The sequence below is a fragment of the Chrysemys picta genome, chromosome 10 (assembly GCF_011386835.1).
Source record: "Chrysemys picta bellii isolate R12L10 chromosome 10, ASM1138683v2, whole genome shotgun sequence".
Classification (NCBI taxonomy): Eukaryota; Metazoa; Chordata; order Testudines; family Emydidae; genus Chrysemys; species Chrysemys picta.
The window spans coordinates 51,539,516-51,558,314 of NC_088800.1; the positions used below are offsets into that span (position 1 = coordinate 51,539,516).

An 18,799-nucleotide genomic window follows, 5' to 3' on the forward strand; every position below is an offset into this window, starting at 1 on the left:
ATCCTGAGCGCCCAATGACAGGACGGAGGGCGGGGCCGCGGCCACGATATCCCCGCCCTGTCAGCATACTGACCAATGACAGCTCCAGCTGGGTTTGAAAAAAAGTGCGCGCGGCTAGTGGGCGGGGTCTTTCTCTGGTGGCAGGGCCCGCGCGGGGAGTGGAGAGACGGATATCCGGCGCGCTCGGGGCGTAGCCTATCCCGAAGGGGCGGTTCCTGGGTGGGGCCTCCCGCTCGCTCTTTCCCTGACCCGCATTGATACCGGAGAAAGGCATGGGGGCGGGGCCCAGCTGGAACCCCGCCCTAACCCCTCTTTCTCCGCCCCTGGCCCCGGGACCGCGACTTGGGCTCATTTGGACCCGGCCGGCTTGCGGGCGCGGTGGTGGTTGGTGGCAGCTCGGTTCCCTGGGGACTCGCACCGCAGCGCGGAGGGGCAGGAATGAAAGTGGGCGGTGAGCGTCCTCCACGCCCCTGGGCGGGTTGGGGCCTCTATGGGGAGTTGGGGGGTCTCTCTGCGGTGGGTGGGGCCCCTCTGTGGTGAGTGTAGGACGATGGGGCCCTGTAGGGCGAGGGGTCCTTCTGGGGAGTGGGGTCCTTCTGCTGTGGGTGGGGGGTCCTGCAGGAGCTGGGTTGCCAGCCAGTGGTTAGGGGGCTCCAGCCCCAGTTTTGGCAGAACTCAATGCTCCTCATGTGGGGTTAAGGCCAGGGCGGGGGCTTTGCCGGCTCGGTTGTCTAGTTTCTGGTGGGGATCGTGGGGGTTCCCTGAGACGGGTAATGCTCCCTCTCTGCTGGATGATCCTCTAAGCCTCAGATGCTAAATTTTCAGACTTGACACATGAGGGCTGTGAAATGTCTGAAATACCCCTGCCAGGATCCTACCAACTTCCTCCCCACCCCCGCCCCCCATCAGATGGGCTTAAACCCCTGCAACCTCCCCTTCCATTTTCCTCAGACGGTATCTGGCAGTGGCACCTCCTAATTTTCCTTTTTACTTCTCCCCCTGTGTTCAGAGGGTGTGTTTTAGATTTTATTTTTAAATTCCAAAGAGAGGGAGCCCCACTGGTTTAGGCGGGTGGATTTAAAAATCAACCGAGCCTATAGTGGGACAGGACCTGCCTGCAGGGGGAGGGGACTCACTCGGGGCTCCTGCATGGGCACCCAGGACATTAGAAAAGAGCTACCAGTCTTATCTTGGCCACTTCGGGTTTCTCATCGACCAGAGCCTTTCACATAAATTATAAAGGAAGGTTATAATTATTAAATGGAGGAAAGGCTGCAGGCTTTTCAAGGAGCAGATGAGATTTTTGCTTCAGAAAGGCAGGGTGTTTGAATGAATGAAAGGAGAGATTTTAATAAAAATAATTTAAAAAAAATAATTAAAAATGAGAGATTTTTGATATTTCAGGCTGATCACAGGACTAGAAATCAGACTACAGGATTGCAGTTTACTGCTTTAAATAGAAGTCTCCTTTTATCAAGGTTTGATTTTTGCCATGACAGTAAAATCTAAACTTGAAATATGACATTTAAGCAACCCCCCACTCTTTCATGTCCAAATATCATTCTAGTTGTTTAATGTAATAATAGCTTACGTTTCTGGAGTGCCTTTTATCATGCAGGATACCAAAATGCTTTACAAACTGCAATATTCATTGCTAATTTAATATGTCTTTCTCTGGGTTGAGGATAGCAGCTAACTGGCATATTTATGGAGGGAAGAGAGCATGTATGGCCTAAGGCATGGGGGCAAGCTCCCCTACTTTTACAAAAGTACTATAAGGACTCGTATGTTCAGAGCAGACAAAACTTGCTTTTTTATGGTCTGTGCCTAGTAAAATGCTTGGCACTCTGCCTATTTAATTCATCTAATGAATTATTTTTTTTGCCAAAAACTATAAATGGGTTTTTGGCAAAACGATAAATGATTTTTTAAATTACACTTTCTGCATTAATGGGACAGAATTTGTATACTTCGCCCAAGTTTAATATCTTCTGGTTCTATGGGGTACGTAACCGCTTCTAAAATACACTATCTTTGCTTGCCAAATGTACTTTGGAATGCTTCAGTTACTTAATCGGTATCTGAATTTAAAATATTAGAAATGCAGCTTGTGTACACAATGTAGATATGTCTGTAGTATATGGGGTTATTTTAAAGTATAGCCATCCTAATATAAATTCTGGGCTACTAGAGCTGTACTGTCCGCCATCTAGTCTTGCTTCAATTTCCTGGGCTGTTCAGTCAGTTTTGGTTCTGAATACAGGCTTAATTGGCATGCCAGTCTAGAGATGCAATGCCACTTACATTGCAGTAGTTCTCTTGCTGAAATCGGAGGTGGGGGAAAGGAACACCTATGAGAATAATAATCTGGTGATTTGTGCATGTCAAAATTGCCCTTAATTACATGGATATAGTCTTTTAGTCAAAGGTAACTAATAGGTAAGCCAAAGGCTATCTGGGGAGAATGGGGCATTGAGTTAGACTAGTAGCTCATTTCATTGTTGATCTTGGAAACTCCAAAGAGTTAATAGGATACATATTCATTTTGGCATAAAAGGATATTCTAGGTGGCCCATTGCTTTTTTTTGCCTAGACAGATACCTATAAATTTGCACTGGGAAATACCCAGTTGTGGGGACTGTCTTTAGCTTAGCTGGTGCCCGCGGCCCTATAATTAAAAATGATCAAGTCCCTGCAGCTGCTTGGCTTGTTTTCTTTATTTAATTTCATGTATGATTTGTTTGTGGTTTGGTACATTTTGTTATATTACCTCTCTGACTTTTATTATTCTGTAAATTTACACTTATTTTAAAACATTTTTTAATACCACGGATTGGAAATTAACTGATAGAACAGTGGACAAGGAAAATCATTAATTCCTGCAAGTGGAATATCACTGGGGTCACTAGTGGGACCCATATTTTTCATGACTGATCTTGAAGAAAACCCAGCTAATTAGACTTCCCAGTTAAACTATCATTGTATAAAAAGACCTACAAACCGGATTTGAAAAATACACCTGACGTTGCCAAGCAGGAAATGTTCCATGGTGAGAAGAACAGCCCTAATCCATCAATTTGCAGAAAAGTTGGGGGATCTGTGTGTTTTTCTAGCCTTTATGGCTGCAAAGATAACTTTCCAAATGTGACACAGAGCAGAGCAAACAGACTGCTCCATCACTTGCTCTGTCTGCTGCTCAGAGCCCTATCAAGCAGCAGCAGAATGAAACTGGCAAGTCTCTGGTCCCTGCTGCTCTTCAGAGTGGGCAGCAGTGAAATTGACAAGATTCATGTCATTTTCACTCCACTGCTGTTTGGCAAAGCTCTGAGCAGCAGCCCGGGCAGGTACTGGGGCTGTTTGCTGGGGAGGAAAATCCCAAAAGAAAGCTGTGTGGTGATGAGGGATCCCTGTCATGTAGTTCAGGGCTTAAGGTGAGAGTCCTTTTCCCTTCTAGCAGGTCAAGGTGTTTCAAATTTCTGACACCTACTATTCAGACTGCTACAAAAGATGCCATTCTTGAGCAGAATCCAGGGCCAGCATCTCAGTAGAAATCCGAACACCTCGCCCTTCCCAGCAAGTGGGAGCACTACTGGACTTCTCACTAGAGTATTGCCCCTGAATCTCTCTAGTGAGCCCTCTCTCTCTATCATTAGCTTTTGTCTCTGCCTCTAGTTAACTTAGTCCTTTGGCTAGCAGGTGCAGGGTGAACTTTCCTGTCCCTCCTTAGGAGGAGCAAGTAAGGGAACAGAATATATATAGAACAGACACTAGTCTAAATAAAATATCACAAGGAACCAATGCATGAAGGAAGGACTTGAATCTCTGAAGATGGTATTTCAAGGAGCAGTGAAAGGAGGCTATGGAAAGGAATAGGAAAATATTGACAGGAAAAAAAAATTAAGGCGACTGGCCACATCACTGATGTTATTCCAGCACATTAACTACTGCATGAATGGGAATCGCATACGGAGGAAGTTTGCACAATGGAGGATGTTGGGCTAAATGGCCCAAGTGATCTCTTCTGGCCCTGTCAATTTAATTATTTTTATTTTAGTTGGTTAGTGATCCCGTTTTATACATGATTATGCAATTGAGTTGCTATCGTATCAAAGTCTAGAATTCTTTTTACTTTCCATTTCATTGAAGAAACAACATAACTTTTCCTGCAGTAGAGCAGGCTCAGTAACACCAATCACTTTCATGATAATATGTGGACTAGTATTCTTTACAGCTGTCATCTTTTGTCCTGAAATTTCGACTTGATGGTGCTCTTTCACTAACTAAGATGTCTGGGCTTTTTGTTTTTTCTAGTAATCCACTGTAGATGTTCCAGGTGTTTTTCTTTCCCTTCAAAACGAAGGGTAAGAAAACGGCCTCGAGTCCTGACATTACTGAGTCTCCCTGAAGACGTTCTGTTTCATGTTCTGAAAGGCCTTCCTGCTGAGGATATCCTCTCCATCCGAGCTGTGAGTCTGCTAACCCACTTCACCCCTGTAACGGGATGGGGTTTACCTCTGTCAGTGTGATGCCCTGGCTCCCAATGGCAGGACTGGACACGGGGAAGGCTGGATCCTCATGGCAGAGCAAATCTAACTACTGTATGTATTCTTTCAGTTTTCCTTCAGATCTCTGCCATCGTGGTAGCAGTTTTGTTGCTAAACCTCTCAGGATTGAGGATTAGCAGCAGTATTTGAGTGTTTTGTTTAAATTTTCCAGAGGGAGCTATCCTGACAAATCATTCTGACTGAACAGTTTGGTTCAGTTGAGGATGCTTATCTTATTTTCCAAAATTGACTTTTGTCTATCTAATTAATTAATGTAAATACATTAATAGTTGTACAAATAGTTGTACAAAAATCTACCGGTGCCATGTTAATATGGCTATAACAGTAGACCATAAGAACGATTTTTCGGTGGATCCCTATATGTTGTAGTAATGTACTTCTGTATTTTTCCCCCTAGGTGCACTCGCATCTTAAGTACCTTGTAGATAATCATGCTAGTGTTTGGGCATGTGCAAGTTTTCAAGAAGTTTGGCCTTCTCCAAAAAATCTGAAGATGTTTGAAAGGTAATGTATAGGAATCCAGGCATGGTCTATTCATTAGGGGAGATTTTCAAAGGTGCAGAGGAAAGCTAGGTACCCATTTCCTATTAACTTTCAATGAGAGTTGGACAACAAACTGCCTTTGACAATCTCCCCCTTAATGTGATTAGGAGCACTCTTAGTTTCCTGTCTACACTTCAGATTGGAACTGTCTTGTTAAGTGGAGCAGGGGGTCATAGTTATATTTGGAGTGTAAATGGATGCTGTGTCTACAAAGTGCTTTACAATCCTCTGATGGAATGTAGTGCATAAGCTAAAAGTATTGCTACTGCTTCTCTCTGATATTTGTGTATCAGTATAAATGTATAAGCCAGAAATGTGGACCGAAAGGCTGCACAATTGTTTTTAAAGGATTTTTAAGACTAATATTTGGACTCTTTCCATATTTCAAAATAGGGTGATCAGACAGCAAATGTGAAAAATCGGGACAGGGGTTGTGGGTAACAGGAGTGTATATAAGAAAAAGATCCAAAAATCAGGACTGTCCGTATAAAATCGGGACATCTGGTCACCCTATTTCAAAATGAATTTAAAAACCTAAAGTTGCAAGCAAACGACTGTACTTTGAAAGAATAAAGACACTCCATCTGAAAAAGATGTGTATGGGTGTTGGCAAAGGCAAAACATAAGAGCTGAATCTGTCTGGTGCCTATGTAACCATCCTATGTGCTTCAGAGGTGCAAGTTCTGAATTCTTCAGCTGCATTCTGGAGCTGTGGCCATCTAGTAGAAATGAACATGGAAGCAGCTCTCCTGCTGCACTGGAATCTTCAAATGATTCAGATGCCCACAGATTAAATCTGAGTTACCTTTTTGTACTCTTATTTAGGGCTGCTGAAAGGGGTAACTTTGAAGCTGCTGTGAAGCTGGGCATAGCATACCTGTACAACGAAGGCTGTAAGTATGAAAGCATGTGCTGTGGAGAAGATGGGAATTGCAGAGGGAAATGATGGTGGAGGGTGTAGTTCTATTTAAAAGAACAAAGAGATTTTATAGTGAAGCCTGATCAATAAGCTTGGATTCTTTTTATTGGCCACATGCCAATCTTTATCCCTACTATTTTATGGATGTTTGGGTTTTTTCTGCCCGTGTTATAAGATTATTAAACACAAAAACACTGTTTTCCCCTCTCATTTCTGAGTATGAGGCAAGGTCTCGCTAATGGATTCCACTCCTAGCTGAAATGTGGATGTGTCTAAATCACACAGTTAGCAGCTCTTAAAGTTAGTTTGGAAGCCTCTAGTCAAATTTGGTTGTCATTTTGCCTGTCAAAAGCTTCACACTGAATCAAGCAGAGGCACTATTCCAACCTTCTTCTGCAACCTGTTACCATTTCTGTGAAACCATCCTGCTAACTGTTGTGCTGTGGCCTTATTAAATTCCAGGCAGATATTATGGATTAGCTTCTGTTCCCTCTTTAAAGCATCCGTTTCACTTATTCAGTATCCATCTCCGATGAGGGTCGTGCAGAAGTGAATGGGTTAAAGGCATCTCATTTCTTCAGCCTGACGGAGCGTCTGAATGTCTGTGCAGCCCCCTTTATCTGGCTCTTTATTCGTCCCCCGTGGTCCGTGAGCGGGAGCTGTTGTAAAGCTGTGGTCTATGAGAGCCTCAAAGCAGAGTGTCAGTTGCAGAAAGTAAGTGATGCGCTTTCTGTCAATGGCTTTAGGGCAGGGCAGCATATCCAAGGGGGAGGGATAGCTCAGTGGTTTGAGCATTGGCCTGCTAAACCTGGGGATTGGCCCTACTTTGAGCAGGGGGTTGGACTAGATGACCTCCTGAGGTCCATTCTAACTCTGATATTCTATGATCCACCCAGCAATTTGCACAATTACATTTCAGTTTCTCCAAGGAGTATCTTGTTCTCATGCCATTGATTTAGTTGTTTAACCATTGTTTAAAAATTAAAGTTGATACAGAGCAAAACTATATGTAGGAGAGGCACTACTTGGTAGCTGTCAAAGGATTGTACTGTGTTTGTTCTGCCAGGTTAATTTCTATCTCAAAGGTGATGAAATATTGGGGGGGGGAAATGGTCAGTCCATGAAAGGCCAAGGGCAAACAAAGCTCTAGCCTTGGACTATTTTGAAAAATTCTCTCATTTTTTGGTTCTCTTTAATAATGTGCAGTTTTAAAACTCCTTTTTTTTTTTAGGCTCAGAAAGGCTCTATTCTCCACTGCTTGGCTAAGGTTTTAAGTCTCTTTGAGGTGAGTAGTGTTCATTTCCCACTGATGGCTTTGGGAATTCTGAAGGTACAATTTTACAATGCAAATTTCCCCTGTGACTTTTCAAATGCTAGATGAGTTATTATCTTCATGTGAGATCAAACCAATTGTTCTTGGTTTCCCCCAGTGTGAAAAAAGTCTGAAGGCCTTTTCTATTTAAAGGGAAAGTGTCAATTTGAAATCAAATTAAGCTTCAATGTGGATCAAGTCCTGGGCCACATTTTCTGCTGGAGTAAACTTGTGCAGCTCTGACTTCAGTGGAACTGTGCCAGTTTACATCAGCTGAGAATCTGCCCCCATGTTTTTTTAAAAATGAGTTGAAAGTAGTTTTAGCTACCAGGCCTGCTTGTTGTGCTTGCAGTAAGGGAAGCCAGGTAACATCCTTTTGAAACCTGTCACACTGGGTACCAAAGGAAGGGGCAGGCTGGCCACCAGGAAGCCTAAATTGCTTTTGACTACCTGAAGAAAGCTGCAAAGTAACTCTTAAGCCAGGGTCTCCAAAAGACAGTGCCAGAGGTCTAGGAAACCATCTTGAACATTTGAAGGATGCTCCCGATGGTAATGGATTGATTCTGTACTGTAGCTTTCAATCTGAGGATGTTCTGTACTACTCAGCGTCTCTGGGGCTTATGTGCCCATCTGACTGGGTATGCACCATATATAACATTTGACCTTTTATTTTCAGGATGAAGAAAAAAGGAAAGAAGCCCTTGAAATGTTTCAAGAGTCTTCGAAGCAGGGTTGCCTAAACAGCTCCTACCTCCTCTGGGAAAGTAACAGAAGAGCTGCTGTGAGTACATTTGGCTCTTAAAATGATCTTTTCACCTTTATTACAGTGGCACCAAGAGTCCCCAACCAAGAATATAGTTCTGTTGTGTTGAGTGCTGTATATACATCCAGCAAAAGACAGCTTACAGTCTAAATAGACAAGATGGATAAATGGTGACAGAGGAAGTAATATCCCCATTTTACAAATTGGAAAGATAAACACAGAGAGGCTAAGTGACTTGTCCAAAGTCGCACTGGAAGTCTGTGGCCCAACTGAGAATTGAACTCTGATCTCTTTAGTCCCCGTCCAATTCCTTCAATCCAGGATCATCCTTAAGAGAAAGAGACTGACTGTTGTGTGAGGATTTTCCCACAAATGGCAGAAAAGATAGGAGAAGTGATGCCTTTTGGATAGTAGGAGTACTCCAACCTTCACAAACATTGAACCAAATGGTTATCTCCCCTGGACAAAAGGGGCAATGCCTTCTTAATGCTGTTCATATTCCTTTTCTCTAGATGTCAGATCCCGGCAGATACCTTCAGAGCTTCAGGAAACTAAGGGACTATGCAGCAAAGGGTTGCTGGGAAGCCCAGGTAAGACTTCCACTAGTGACACCAAGACATTTTTTGCATGCCCCTGTCCACACTGGCATAGAAAGACATGGGAGTGTGCTTAAATGTGGATCCAGTGGCTGGCCATTAGGAACAGCGGCTAAAACTCTTCTCAGAAAACACTTAAATGTACTCTGCAAAGTAACCTCTTCTGAAAATACTGCACTAGCACAAAGAAACCTGAGCAAGGGCTCATCTTTAGTAAGCAATCTTTAGCCTGAAGAGCCTGTCCCAAAATCCTGCACGTGTATTGTGTACTACAGTTCTGCCAGCTTTGAAAAATAACTGTTCTTAATGTCTCTGGAGTGAGTCCCATAAGCTAGGTTTCACTGTATTTTGAATGTGAAAATGACATGAGTTCTCCCAGGATTTCAGTTCAAATTTTGTTTCTCTGTCCAAATAGAAAATAACTCACTTAATATTTACATTTCCCCTCCTGTCTGCCTGCTGTAGATATCTTTAGCCAAAGCTTGTGGGAATGGAAACCAGCTAGGATTAGAAGCAAAAGCCTCCAATGAGATGGTGTCTCAGCTCTTCCAGGCTTCCCTTTCTGTCAGAAAGCAAAGCATCTTCACTGTGCAGAAGGGAATGAACGAAACAATGAGGTAAAGACAAGCTCAGCAGCCAGGTCTTTGACAAAGAAGTGTGTCTATGACATGGCAGGAAAGCCTGCTACTGTTTCCTTGTGCTTGTTATAGTTCTGTCTGGGGTGAGATGCAACCTATTAGATCATTAATCTCTTTACAGAGTTATCATAGTTAGTTCTGGGACACAAGCAGTGAAGTGCAATGCAAAAAAGTTTGTACTTTGTGAATGTCCCTAATTGCACAGTGTCCCTGGATAGATCCAGAATGAAAGTGACGCTTATTTTGATAAGTTCATATTTTAAGATGTCTGTTTTACTTGCAATCTACATTAATTTGCCAGTCTGCCTAAAAAACACCAACCATGGTCCATCAGCCCACAGTTTGACTCCAGTATCTGCCCTATTACCTAGATGCAACAGGACATTTCACTGAAGTCTTGTTTTGATGTTCAATATTTTGTTGGCTAGTAACTTTTGAAAGGATAAAAGTCTTGATATGTGTGGAGAATCTCTGGTGTTATAGCTGTCACTTAGCACAGGTGTGAATGATTTCTTACTTAAGGGATCATTTGATTTTTATCTCCTATCTAGGTACATCCTGATTGACTGGCTGGTAGAAGTGGCCACCATGAAAGATTTCTCCAGCCTTTGTCTTCATATGACAGTGGGGTGCGTGGATCGGTACTTGAAGCTGAGACCTGTATCCCGGGCCCGGCTCCAGCTTTTGGGAATCGCGTGCATGGTCATTTGTACACGGTGAGTTTTGATGACTGACATGCATCAGTGGCAGTGGTTATACAAACTCAGCATTTAGCTATTATGTTCTGCTTTCTCAGCTGCACTAGTAACAGAGCTAGAACTGGCCTTCCTTGTCCCTTTACACAGTGACTGCCCTTTGAATTTTGCTCTTAATATTTCCAAATGAGGTACAAAGTGGAGCTGCTGCCACCTGAACACTTACTTAAATGTGCTGGAGGGGCTGGAGCTCTCCATACATGAAGTGCTGTCTTTTTTGTAGAGTAGATGACTAGCATCAGAAATCATACTAGGAAGCAGGTCAGCACTATCATTCTGATCAGCCCATCTGCCATAACCGACTCAGAAAAGCAGATTTTTACCTCTATCTGTGTTCATGCAGTTTTAATAACAAGTCTTTGTGGCACAGAAGTATTGTGTTCATGGCCTAGTGTGTTATGTGGGACTAATTCCACTACCTCTGCGATTTCAAAGGCTCCAGGGTTTAAACGGAGATGCTGCCAAACAGGAGACTGAATTCCAGGCACAAGGTCTGGTTACTGGTTCTGCAGCTTTTCTGTGGGAATTACACCTGTGAAAACTGCTGCAGGATCTAGGCCTTCGAGTCAGTGATATGATAAAGATGCAGGCCCAGGTTAAAGGTGGCATGGACAGGGCATTGTCTTGTGGAACACCTGACACTCAACATGACTCAACCTGGTATCTTCCTAAGCTGTACTAACTTCCCCTTCTCCTCGCCTGTGCAGGTGTCTCCATAGCATAGGATATCCATGGATATCTGCATGCAACCAAAACTCAGTGCATGTGGCTCTGCCTTGGGCCTGAGTGCTAACCATCTTTAATATTACAGCTTCATCAGCAAAGAGATCTTGACAATACGGGAAGCTGTGTGGCTAACAGACAACACATACAAATATGAAGATCTAGTCCGGATGATGGGGGAGATCATCTCTGCCCTGGAAGGCAAGATAAGGGTAAGTTTGTAAAACCAGGGGGTAGGATGCTTACCTTCTTGGGCTGTCCTTTGCTAAGTCATGGAGAGTTGCCATACTCAGTGGTGAGATGCGGATCCTTCCGCTTCTTTGTAGACTAGGCATGTTGCTTTAGGTGTTTCTGGTTTCCTCTGATCCAGCATCCTTTGGACAGGTGATTGGGTTCTTAATTTGAGTGAGATGTTTGAGGATTATTTTATGTAATTCTGTACCTGCAAGTACTTGATGCGATTGCACTGTAGGAAGTTAAATTTAACCCCCTTGAGACCAAGTCCAGAGATCTCATGTATTCCCTCCTTATTGTCTGGGAAACATCTTGATACCACCGGGGTAATAAGAAACCATCTTTTGTAGTGAGCCTCCATGAAAAGGGATGGTCACTTGGGAACAATTCCATTCTGTGTTTGGCAAAACTCTGACAATGAAGCACCAAACTCTGTGTTCTCCCTTATGCATTAGATTCCTACTATTGTGGATTACAAAGAAGTGCTACTGACTATAATCCCCCTGGAGAGAAGAACACTTCACCTGTACAGCTTTATCTGTGAACTATCACTATTGAACACAGGTCTCTGTGTATATTCTCCTGCCAATCTGGCTGCTGCAGCACTACTACTGGCTAAGATACTGCACAGGCAAGGTAAGGAACAGGCTGCTGCTAATCATTATTTCATAACTGGACCTGCAGGTTCTGCAATGTAGCACGTTCATCCATGCTGTCCCTCTGGATAGCAATCTTTCTGCTTTAGCACCAAGGTATCTACTTGTGCCAACTTGCCTCAGTCATGTTAAAGATAACAGACACTTCAAAGAAGGATGGGGGTGAGTTTGGCGCTTTCCCCCAGTAACTGCTGTGTCAAGCTCAAGCATTAGCAGGAGACTTGGGTTTAAGAAATGCCCAAGGAATTTTTACTAGTAATACTACGGACTGGATTACATAGCTAGGAATCTCTAGTTCTGGCACCTGCAGCTGTTGTTGGAGCCTGAAAATTGATTCTGAATTTCGGATGGATTATCTGCTGGCATAATCTTATGTAGGATCTGCTTTATTTCTGCAGTACAGAATTTTGGGTGCTAATGTATTTATTCCCTTCTCCAGCACATCCTTGGAACAGCCAGCTGTCTGAATGCACTGGATTCTCTCTTGAAGACCTGATACCCTGTGTGCTGAGCCTACACCAAAAATGGTATAACCTTTAGAACCTTTCTGAGTAGCTCTAAGAGGTTGGTGGGGACCATTTGGCATCCAGCTGTTACAGACCCGCAACATAAATCTTAATAATGAAGTTTTGCTAATTAGTTATTGTCTCAGAATTAAGGAGGTGACATTGGAGAGAATATGCCTCACTTCCCACAACACGGGAGAGGTTGAGAGAACTATTGCTGTTGCTCCAATTCAGTACCAGCCCCAATGTTCTCTGAATAGTGCCTCTTGGCTCTAGGGGGTATGCGTCTCATTACCAGCAGGCTCAGCTTGCCAAGTCTCCCCTGATTCACAAGGCTGGGACTTGCTTGTCAGCAAATTCAGGAAGATTCCCAGCAGGGCTGGAAGCTCATCTCTGAAGGTGTCTCAAGACCCAGATCCCACTCCCTGCTGCAAACCTGACCAAGTAGCAAGGAGAGGAAGGGGAATGGTCCTTTAAGCTGTCTCAGAAGCCCAGCTACCAGTCCTGCTAGTCAGCTTCCCTGCTGATGAAGCGCAGTTGGTTTGTCACACCAGAACTGAGGGGAAACATCCTCCAAAGCCATAAAAGAAGGGAGGAATGTTTTTAGGTCAGCAAGTTCTATGAACTTTGTCCTTTCCAATGTGCTCTTGTAAGACCTGTGCTGTGATTTTTTTTCTTCCTAGTTTCCATGATGATGTCCCAAAGGATTATAGGCAGGTGGTGTTGACTGCTGTGAAACAACGATTTGAAGATGAGCGTTATGAAGAAATTGGCAAGGAAAAGGTGGGGAGTAGCCTTACTGTTCTGCTCTCCATTCTTTGGTGGCAAGCACCTTAAGCAGAGCGACCAGTGTAGTAGGCTATCCAGTACTCTGAAAAGTAACAAGAAGTTCAAATTAAAATTCCCAAAGGGGGGAAGGTGAAGAGAGTGCAAGAAATGCAGTGGTGTTAGCGTCACTCACTTTGTGGGGATAGAAGTTGCACAGTTGGGCTGTAAATGCCAAGGAGCAGTTCAAGACATATTGATCCTAGAGAAAGTATCGGGCATTTGGTTGTTGCGAGGGCACTGCTGTAGTTGTCTGACTAGATCGTCTTGTTGTTTAGGTGATGAGTTACAGCCAGATCTGTTCGCTGTTAGGAGTGAAACAGGAGGACCCAGAGCCCAGTCCCTTACACACAAGTGCTGAGGAAATTCAGACGTTCCTTAGCTCTCCCTCTGGAAAGAGAACTAAAAGGCAAGTAAAACTAAGCTCTGTTCTGTGTACTCTCTCCTGTGTTTGCAGCCACTGGACCTGATAATTCAGTATGGAGTTCACTCATGGGCATCTGACAGGGGGTCTTTTGCCTCCCCAAAACATCATTTGTGTGCAAATCACTGAGTGGGATTTTAACCAACTTCCCTGCTCTGAGCTGCAATTCTCTATGGATTCAATCAGTCCTTGCCCTAGTCACCTTAACTCTGCTTAGCCTCTTCCTCTGGATGGCTGGAAGGGAAAGTTTGGGTTTCCTGCCACGGTGGGACTCGTTGACCAAACCAATTGACCAGTTTCATCTTTAGCATTTGCTGGAAGAGTTGAGTGAGGCAAATGGGCAGAGACTAGCCTGTTTTCTGATTCAGGATGATTTCCTCCATGTATATGCTGAGTTAGTAACCTCTGAGTTTCCCTGCAACAGGAGAAGGGAAGACAGCATTCAAGAAGACAGGGGCAGCTTTGTGACTACACCCACAGCTGAACTATCCACGCAGGAGGAGAGCCTTCTGGACAACTTCCTGGACTGGAGCTTGGACTCCTGCTCGGGTTACGAAGGAGATCAGGAAAGTGAAGGGGAGAGAGAGGGAGATGGTAAGTAGTGTATTTGTCTTCTTTGATTAAAATAGGGAGAAACCAAATTTTCCCATCTGCAGCTTAACAAAATCAGGTTACTCTTGCCAGAAAAGTGCAAACTTTTTCAGAGGGACAGCAGTCACTGAAGGAAGGTCCTTTTTTTCTCTTGTACCATGGAAATTATCTTTACACCACAGCCTGTAACAGCAAAATGTTTCCTGATGATAGATGCCAAAATCTCCTTGTCCAGGGGGGAGGGGGAAGGGATAACTCAGTGGTTTGAGCATTGGCCTGCTAAACCCAGGGTTGTGAGTTCAATCCTTGAGGGGGCCACTTAGGGATCTGGGGCAAAATCAGTATTTGGTCCTGCTAGTGAAGGCAGGGGGCTGGACTCAATGACCTTTCAGGGTCCCTTCCAGCTCTGAGATTAAAAAAAAATCCATTTGCAATGCTGCAAAATGTTTGGTTACAAGACTTGTAGAGCTCTTGCTCAATGGCTGCAGACTCTGGAATGCAGAAAATGGCAGATAGCATTACTGAGTATTGTCTGTGCTGCTGTGAGGTAGTACTGCTACCAGATAGCACTGGGCACTTTGAATCACTTGATGGGTGAAGGAGAGTCCTCCTGGCTGCATATTAAGGGGTTTTGCTGCTGTCGTAATCCAGGAAAAGCTATTGAAGGAATCTGGCTGTAGCCAGACATGTGGTGGATGGAGCCCTGTCAACACTGCAGCTTCTCCTGTTTGTTTTATTAGTGCTGTGACTTAAAGCTTTTTATACCATGTCCCCTGTACAAACAACTATTAGATCATACCTGTGGAATGAGGAAGCGTCCCCACTTTACACAAGGGAGAAATCAGAGCTTGTGTGTTGACTTTCTCTAAAGCCACAGAGGAAGTTTAATCGCTCAGGATTAGAGATCTTGAGTTCCTGGCTCTGATTTCTGTACTCTGACTACATTGCTGCTCAGGTAGATCCAAATCACTCTTCTATATCTTCCTCTAGTGACAGCTCCCAGTGGAGTCTTGGATGTAACTGTAGTCTATATGGATCCAGCAGAGCATTGCTGTCAGGATTCCAGTGATGAAGATAACCTAGCTGCGGAATGGCCTGGACAGGATGTACCAGTGAGGAAGGCGGAGCAGCCAGATGCTGAAAAACAGTGGCTTGCTGGTCACTGTCAAAAAGAACCCATACTAGAAGCCACCTCAGGCTATTCCTCTGTCCACAGTGCCAGTCCTACTTCCTCTGTAGATGGCAGCTTTGGAGCACCGATCAAAACTACCTCAGCACTGTCTCTGGGCAGTGCCGTGAACAAAGGGCCATACCTGCCTCACTACTTGAAATCACATTTACAATCTGTCCGCCCCAAGTCCACTGAGGGCAAGTGTGAGAGAAGGCAAGTCAAACGGAAAAATGTGGCTGAGCATAGTGAAGAAGAGAGGATGAACTTGGGCTTCTTGAGCCTCTGATTTCAGTGCTGTTTACTTTCATTTCAGAGGGCTCCTGGAAACAGTATTTTGGTGTAGTCCTTGCAGGGACGGTAACAAGTAATTGTCAGTAGCAGGTGCCACCCCCCAAGAGGGCCCATGCCAATCATGCTCTGCAAGCTCCATTTCATGCTTCTATGGCTTAGTGCTGAGCCATCTTGTTTCTTGGTAGCTGCTTTTTAAAATGTTCCCCATAGTCTGATCCTATGCAAATTAAGAACCCCCTCCGGTCTCGAGCACATGTAAAGAAAACCTAGACCCCTGTGTGCTACTCAAAGCCATCTTGATTTTTCCCTGCAATGCATTGCCCAATGGGTAGCTGATTCCTCTGCAGAGGAAGAAAGGGGAAAAATAAAACTCTGGTGCTATGACCTGTTCTTCCCCATACACTGTCATAATCCAGGAAATGCTCTCGAAGGAACCTGCCTGTAGCCAGCCATGAGGTGGAGCACTGTCAACACTGCAGCCTCTTCTGTTTGTTTTTTAGTGCTGTCTGACGACTCCCTTATCAGATTAGTTGTGCCTGAAGCTAAGGCCAGGTGTTAGCTCACTGCCAGTTAGTACCCCCACTTACTCTCTGGACATTAACTACACTGCCCTAGGGTATATTCTGGAGCCAAGCAAAGGGTGCTAGTGGTAAATGGGGATACTTACTTTAACAGACTGGAGCTTTTAAACATCCCTTCTCTGGGGCAGGCTCTGGGCCTTATTTTCCTTCCATTAGTCCTACACTGCTGTAGCTCCAGTCAGCTCACTCACTTACACAGTTGTCAGTCAGGCCCTCCCTCTAGCTCCATGTGTTTGCTCAAGTGAAGAACATCCCACCTGTGCCTTCACTGCCTTGTGCCTTTTAGTTACAGCACCACTGGTGCAGTCTGCAAGAACTCAGTCCCAGTGTCATTGTTGTGTTCTGGCCGTATTGCAGTTTGTCTTCCTTGCTATTCTTCCAAAATAGCCTCCAATAGACGCCGAGTCTACTTTCATGTTTGAATTTACTTTGAACACTAGAACAGAGGCAGCAGTGTAACAACCCTTCTCCATGAAGACCTGTTTGCTATTATCTTAGACACCTCTCCATGGCATCCCAGTCAGCAAGGAAGAGCTGGTGTCTTTCCCACAGTACTGGATAAAGGATTCTATGCTTTATGTAGTGGGTGGAAGCTGTACAAGAAGAGCAAAAGCCCTAAGAAGCTGAGGGACTAGAGGTTACTTTACCCATTGACTTAGTTGTTACAAGAGGGGCTGACCCTCTAGAACAGATGGTGAGAACATACCCTGGTACAAGACTTCTGGCAGCTGTTTGTCATGCTCAAAATCTGATAACACTGGAACTGTGCTCCCTGTTTACTTTCCTTTGTTTAGAAATTATTGGGGCAGAGACAATGACTGTTCACATACAGTGTAGTGACTTTTGTATAAAACAATCTTTTTTATGCTTGTCTCTGTTATTTAAAAAAAAAAAAAAAAACAGAGGGGTAGTACTTGTGTCTGATAAAGGAGCTGATTGTAAAGGGGTTGTGATAGACAACTTTCTCCCAACAGTGACATGCCTTAAGGCATAGAAAGGTGAAGTGACTTACTCAGAGTGTTACAATGTCACTGGCAGGAGCCTCAAGTCTGTCACCTGTTCCAAGTTACGAGATAAGGCTGTTGGGTATAGCTGATCCATGGTCTCTACAACTAATACTGTTACAGAACAGATATTAGCAGCTGCAAACAGTGGCTTATTTTCTACAGCTATCAGCTTGAGCATTTACAGATTGAAAAGCAGCAACTTATCAAGCAAGATGCTATTGTCACTTTCACAAGCTGGATTTGAGAAGACTGCATCTCCAGGAGGCACATAATTTACAAAGCCTGGCTTCTTCCAGATCTTGAGCTGCTCTCTTACAACTAGCCTGATTGTTTAGCAGGTGGATCATAAAGCTGGAATGTAGAGAAGCAGGGTTCCTAAGGCACTTTCCCTCATCTGTCAAGGTGCAGTAGAACTGGTTCAATTTCTAGTCTGCAACTGTAAATCTCACCCTCCTTGTGTAACAGCTTGTCATCTATAAGCCCCATGAACATCTACAATTCCTGACTCTTATACTTCCTCATTCCCTCCATAGTAACCTACTAAAGAAAAAAAATGTTACAAAGAGTTGGAAATTATGATCTGGAACAGGTTGACAAAGCAGGTGATTACACTGACTTAGGATGTAAAAACCTAGCTTTACACCCCCCACCCCCCCAGGAGCCCACCTCCTCCATAGCAGTTAAGTGCTTAAATACTTTTGTGGATCTGGGCCAAAAGTCAGTAGCCAGGCATTCTATTAAGGCTCTTCCAACCACCTAGACAAATGGGGAAAACAGTAGATTTTAGCATGCAGCTCTATCCCTGCAGAACATCAAAGCCTATGCACATTGTGTTAGCAATTCTGATCACAATGGGAAGTAGTGAATCAATTCTGAAGCCAGAAGTGGGGACTCTGACAGGTACTGAGATGGCCTTTTAGGGGCATTTGTTGTGTCTAGCTGCACCTAGCCTTGCAGCAGTTACACCAGTGGTTCTCAAACTTTTGTACTGGTGACCCCTTTCACATAGCAAGTCTCTGAGTGCAACCCTCCTTATAAATTAAAAACTCTTTTTAACACCATTATAAATGCTGGAGGCAAAGTGTGGTTTGGGGTAGAGGCTCATGACCCCCCCATGTAATAACCTTGTGACCCCAAAGGTTCCTGACCCCTAGTCTGAGAACCCCTGAGTTACACTTGCAAGCAGAAGGGCCACAACTTTGTTTTTTTACTGACAGCTTAAGGGATGGTGGGAGATGTGACCTGCGCACACTTCTACATAGGTGGATTTCTTGTGGCCCTGTTAAATACCTTTGGCTCCTTCCTCTCTAGGGAGTGAGGAAAAGCTTTTGACCCCGGATCTCATGTAGGCAGTAGCACTACACTATATGTATTAGTTCTACGTAAGTCTTCAGGGCAGGGGACTGCTTTTGAAAGTAGTGTTCACTGGAGACAATTACTCTGGCCCATGCATGTAGGGCTTATAGCTGCATCAGTTGGTAGTGAGTTCACATAAGGAATTCCTAGCAGGGAAAATGCAGACTAGAACTATACAAAATAATTGTGCAGCTTATGGCTCAAAGGAACATTGTCAATGACTCTCACATGAAAATGGCATGTAGCTGACCTCACAGGGAGCCAGCCTGCATTGTTTCCGAGCAAGGGTAACAGCTTAAAGATAAACCTCAAACCACATGAAAAACCTAGCTTCCTTATCATC

The 18,799-nt window shown here is 44.2% G+C and overlaps 1 protein-coding gene across 4 annotated transcripts; it reads left to right on the forward strand.

The window, feature by feature from the left end:
• The first annotated feature begins 256 nt into the window (after positions 1–256).
• On the forward strand, positions 257–16,958 carry CCNF (cyclin F). Of its 4 annotated transcripts, none has more exons than XM_024108115.3 (17): positions 257–451; positions 4,312–4,598; positions 4,963–5,069; positions 5,934–6,001; positions 6,548–6,741; positions 7,259–7,312; positions 8,016–8,120; positions 8,615–8,692; positions 9,164–9,315; positions 9,888–10,052; positions 10,903–11,026; positions 11,504–11,684; positions 12,144–12,231; positions 12,894–12,993; positions 13,314–13,444; positions 13,884–14,053; positions 15,041–16,958. In XM_024108115.3, exons 3-17 carry the CDS (start codon positions 5,059–5,061, stop codon positions 15,505–15,507), a joined length of 2,088 nt encoding a protein of 695 aa, XP_023963883.1. In that variant the 5' UTR covers positions 257–451; positions 4,312–4,598; positions 4,963–5,058; the 3' UTR covers positions 15,508–16,958. The 4 variants fall into 4 exon arrangements, with proteins under 4 accessions (XP_023963883.1, XP_005286509.1, XP_042696774.1 ...); XM_005286452.5 differs by having other exon boundaries at positions 293–451; positions 4,312–4,466; XM_042840840.2 differs by having other exon boundaries at positions 304–451; positions 4,432–4,466.
• The last annotated feature ends 1,841 nt before the right edge of the window (positions 16,959–18,799 follow it).

Bases quoted from the DNA above. Each gene is read 5' to 3' on its own strand.
- CCNF (XM_005286452.5), top strand. The intron at 7,313-8,015 runs GTGAGTAGTGTT...TTTTATTTTCAG, and splicing joins AGGTTTTAAGTCTCTTTGAG to GATGAAGAAAAAAGGAAAGA. The intron at 10,053-10,902 runs GTGAGTTTTGAT...TTAATATTACAG, and splicing joins TGCATGGTCATTTGTACACG to CTTCATCAGCAAAGAGATCT.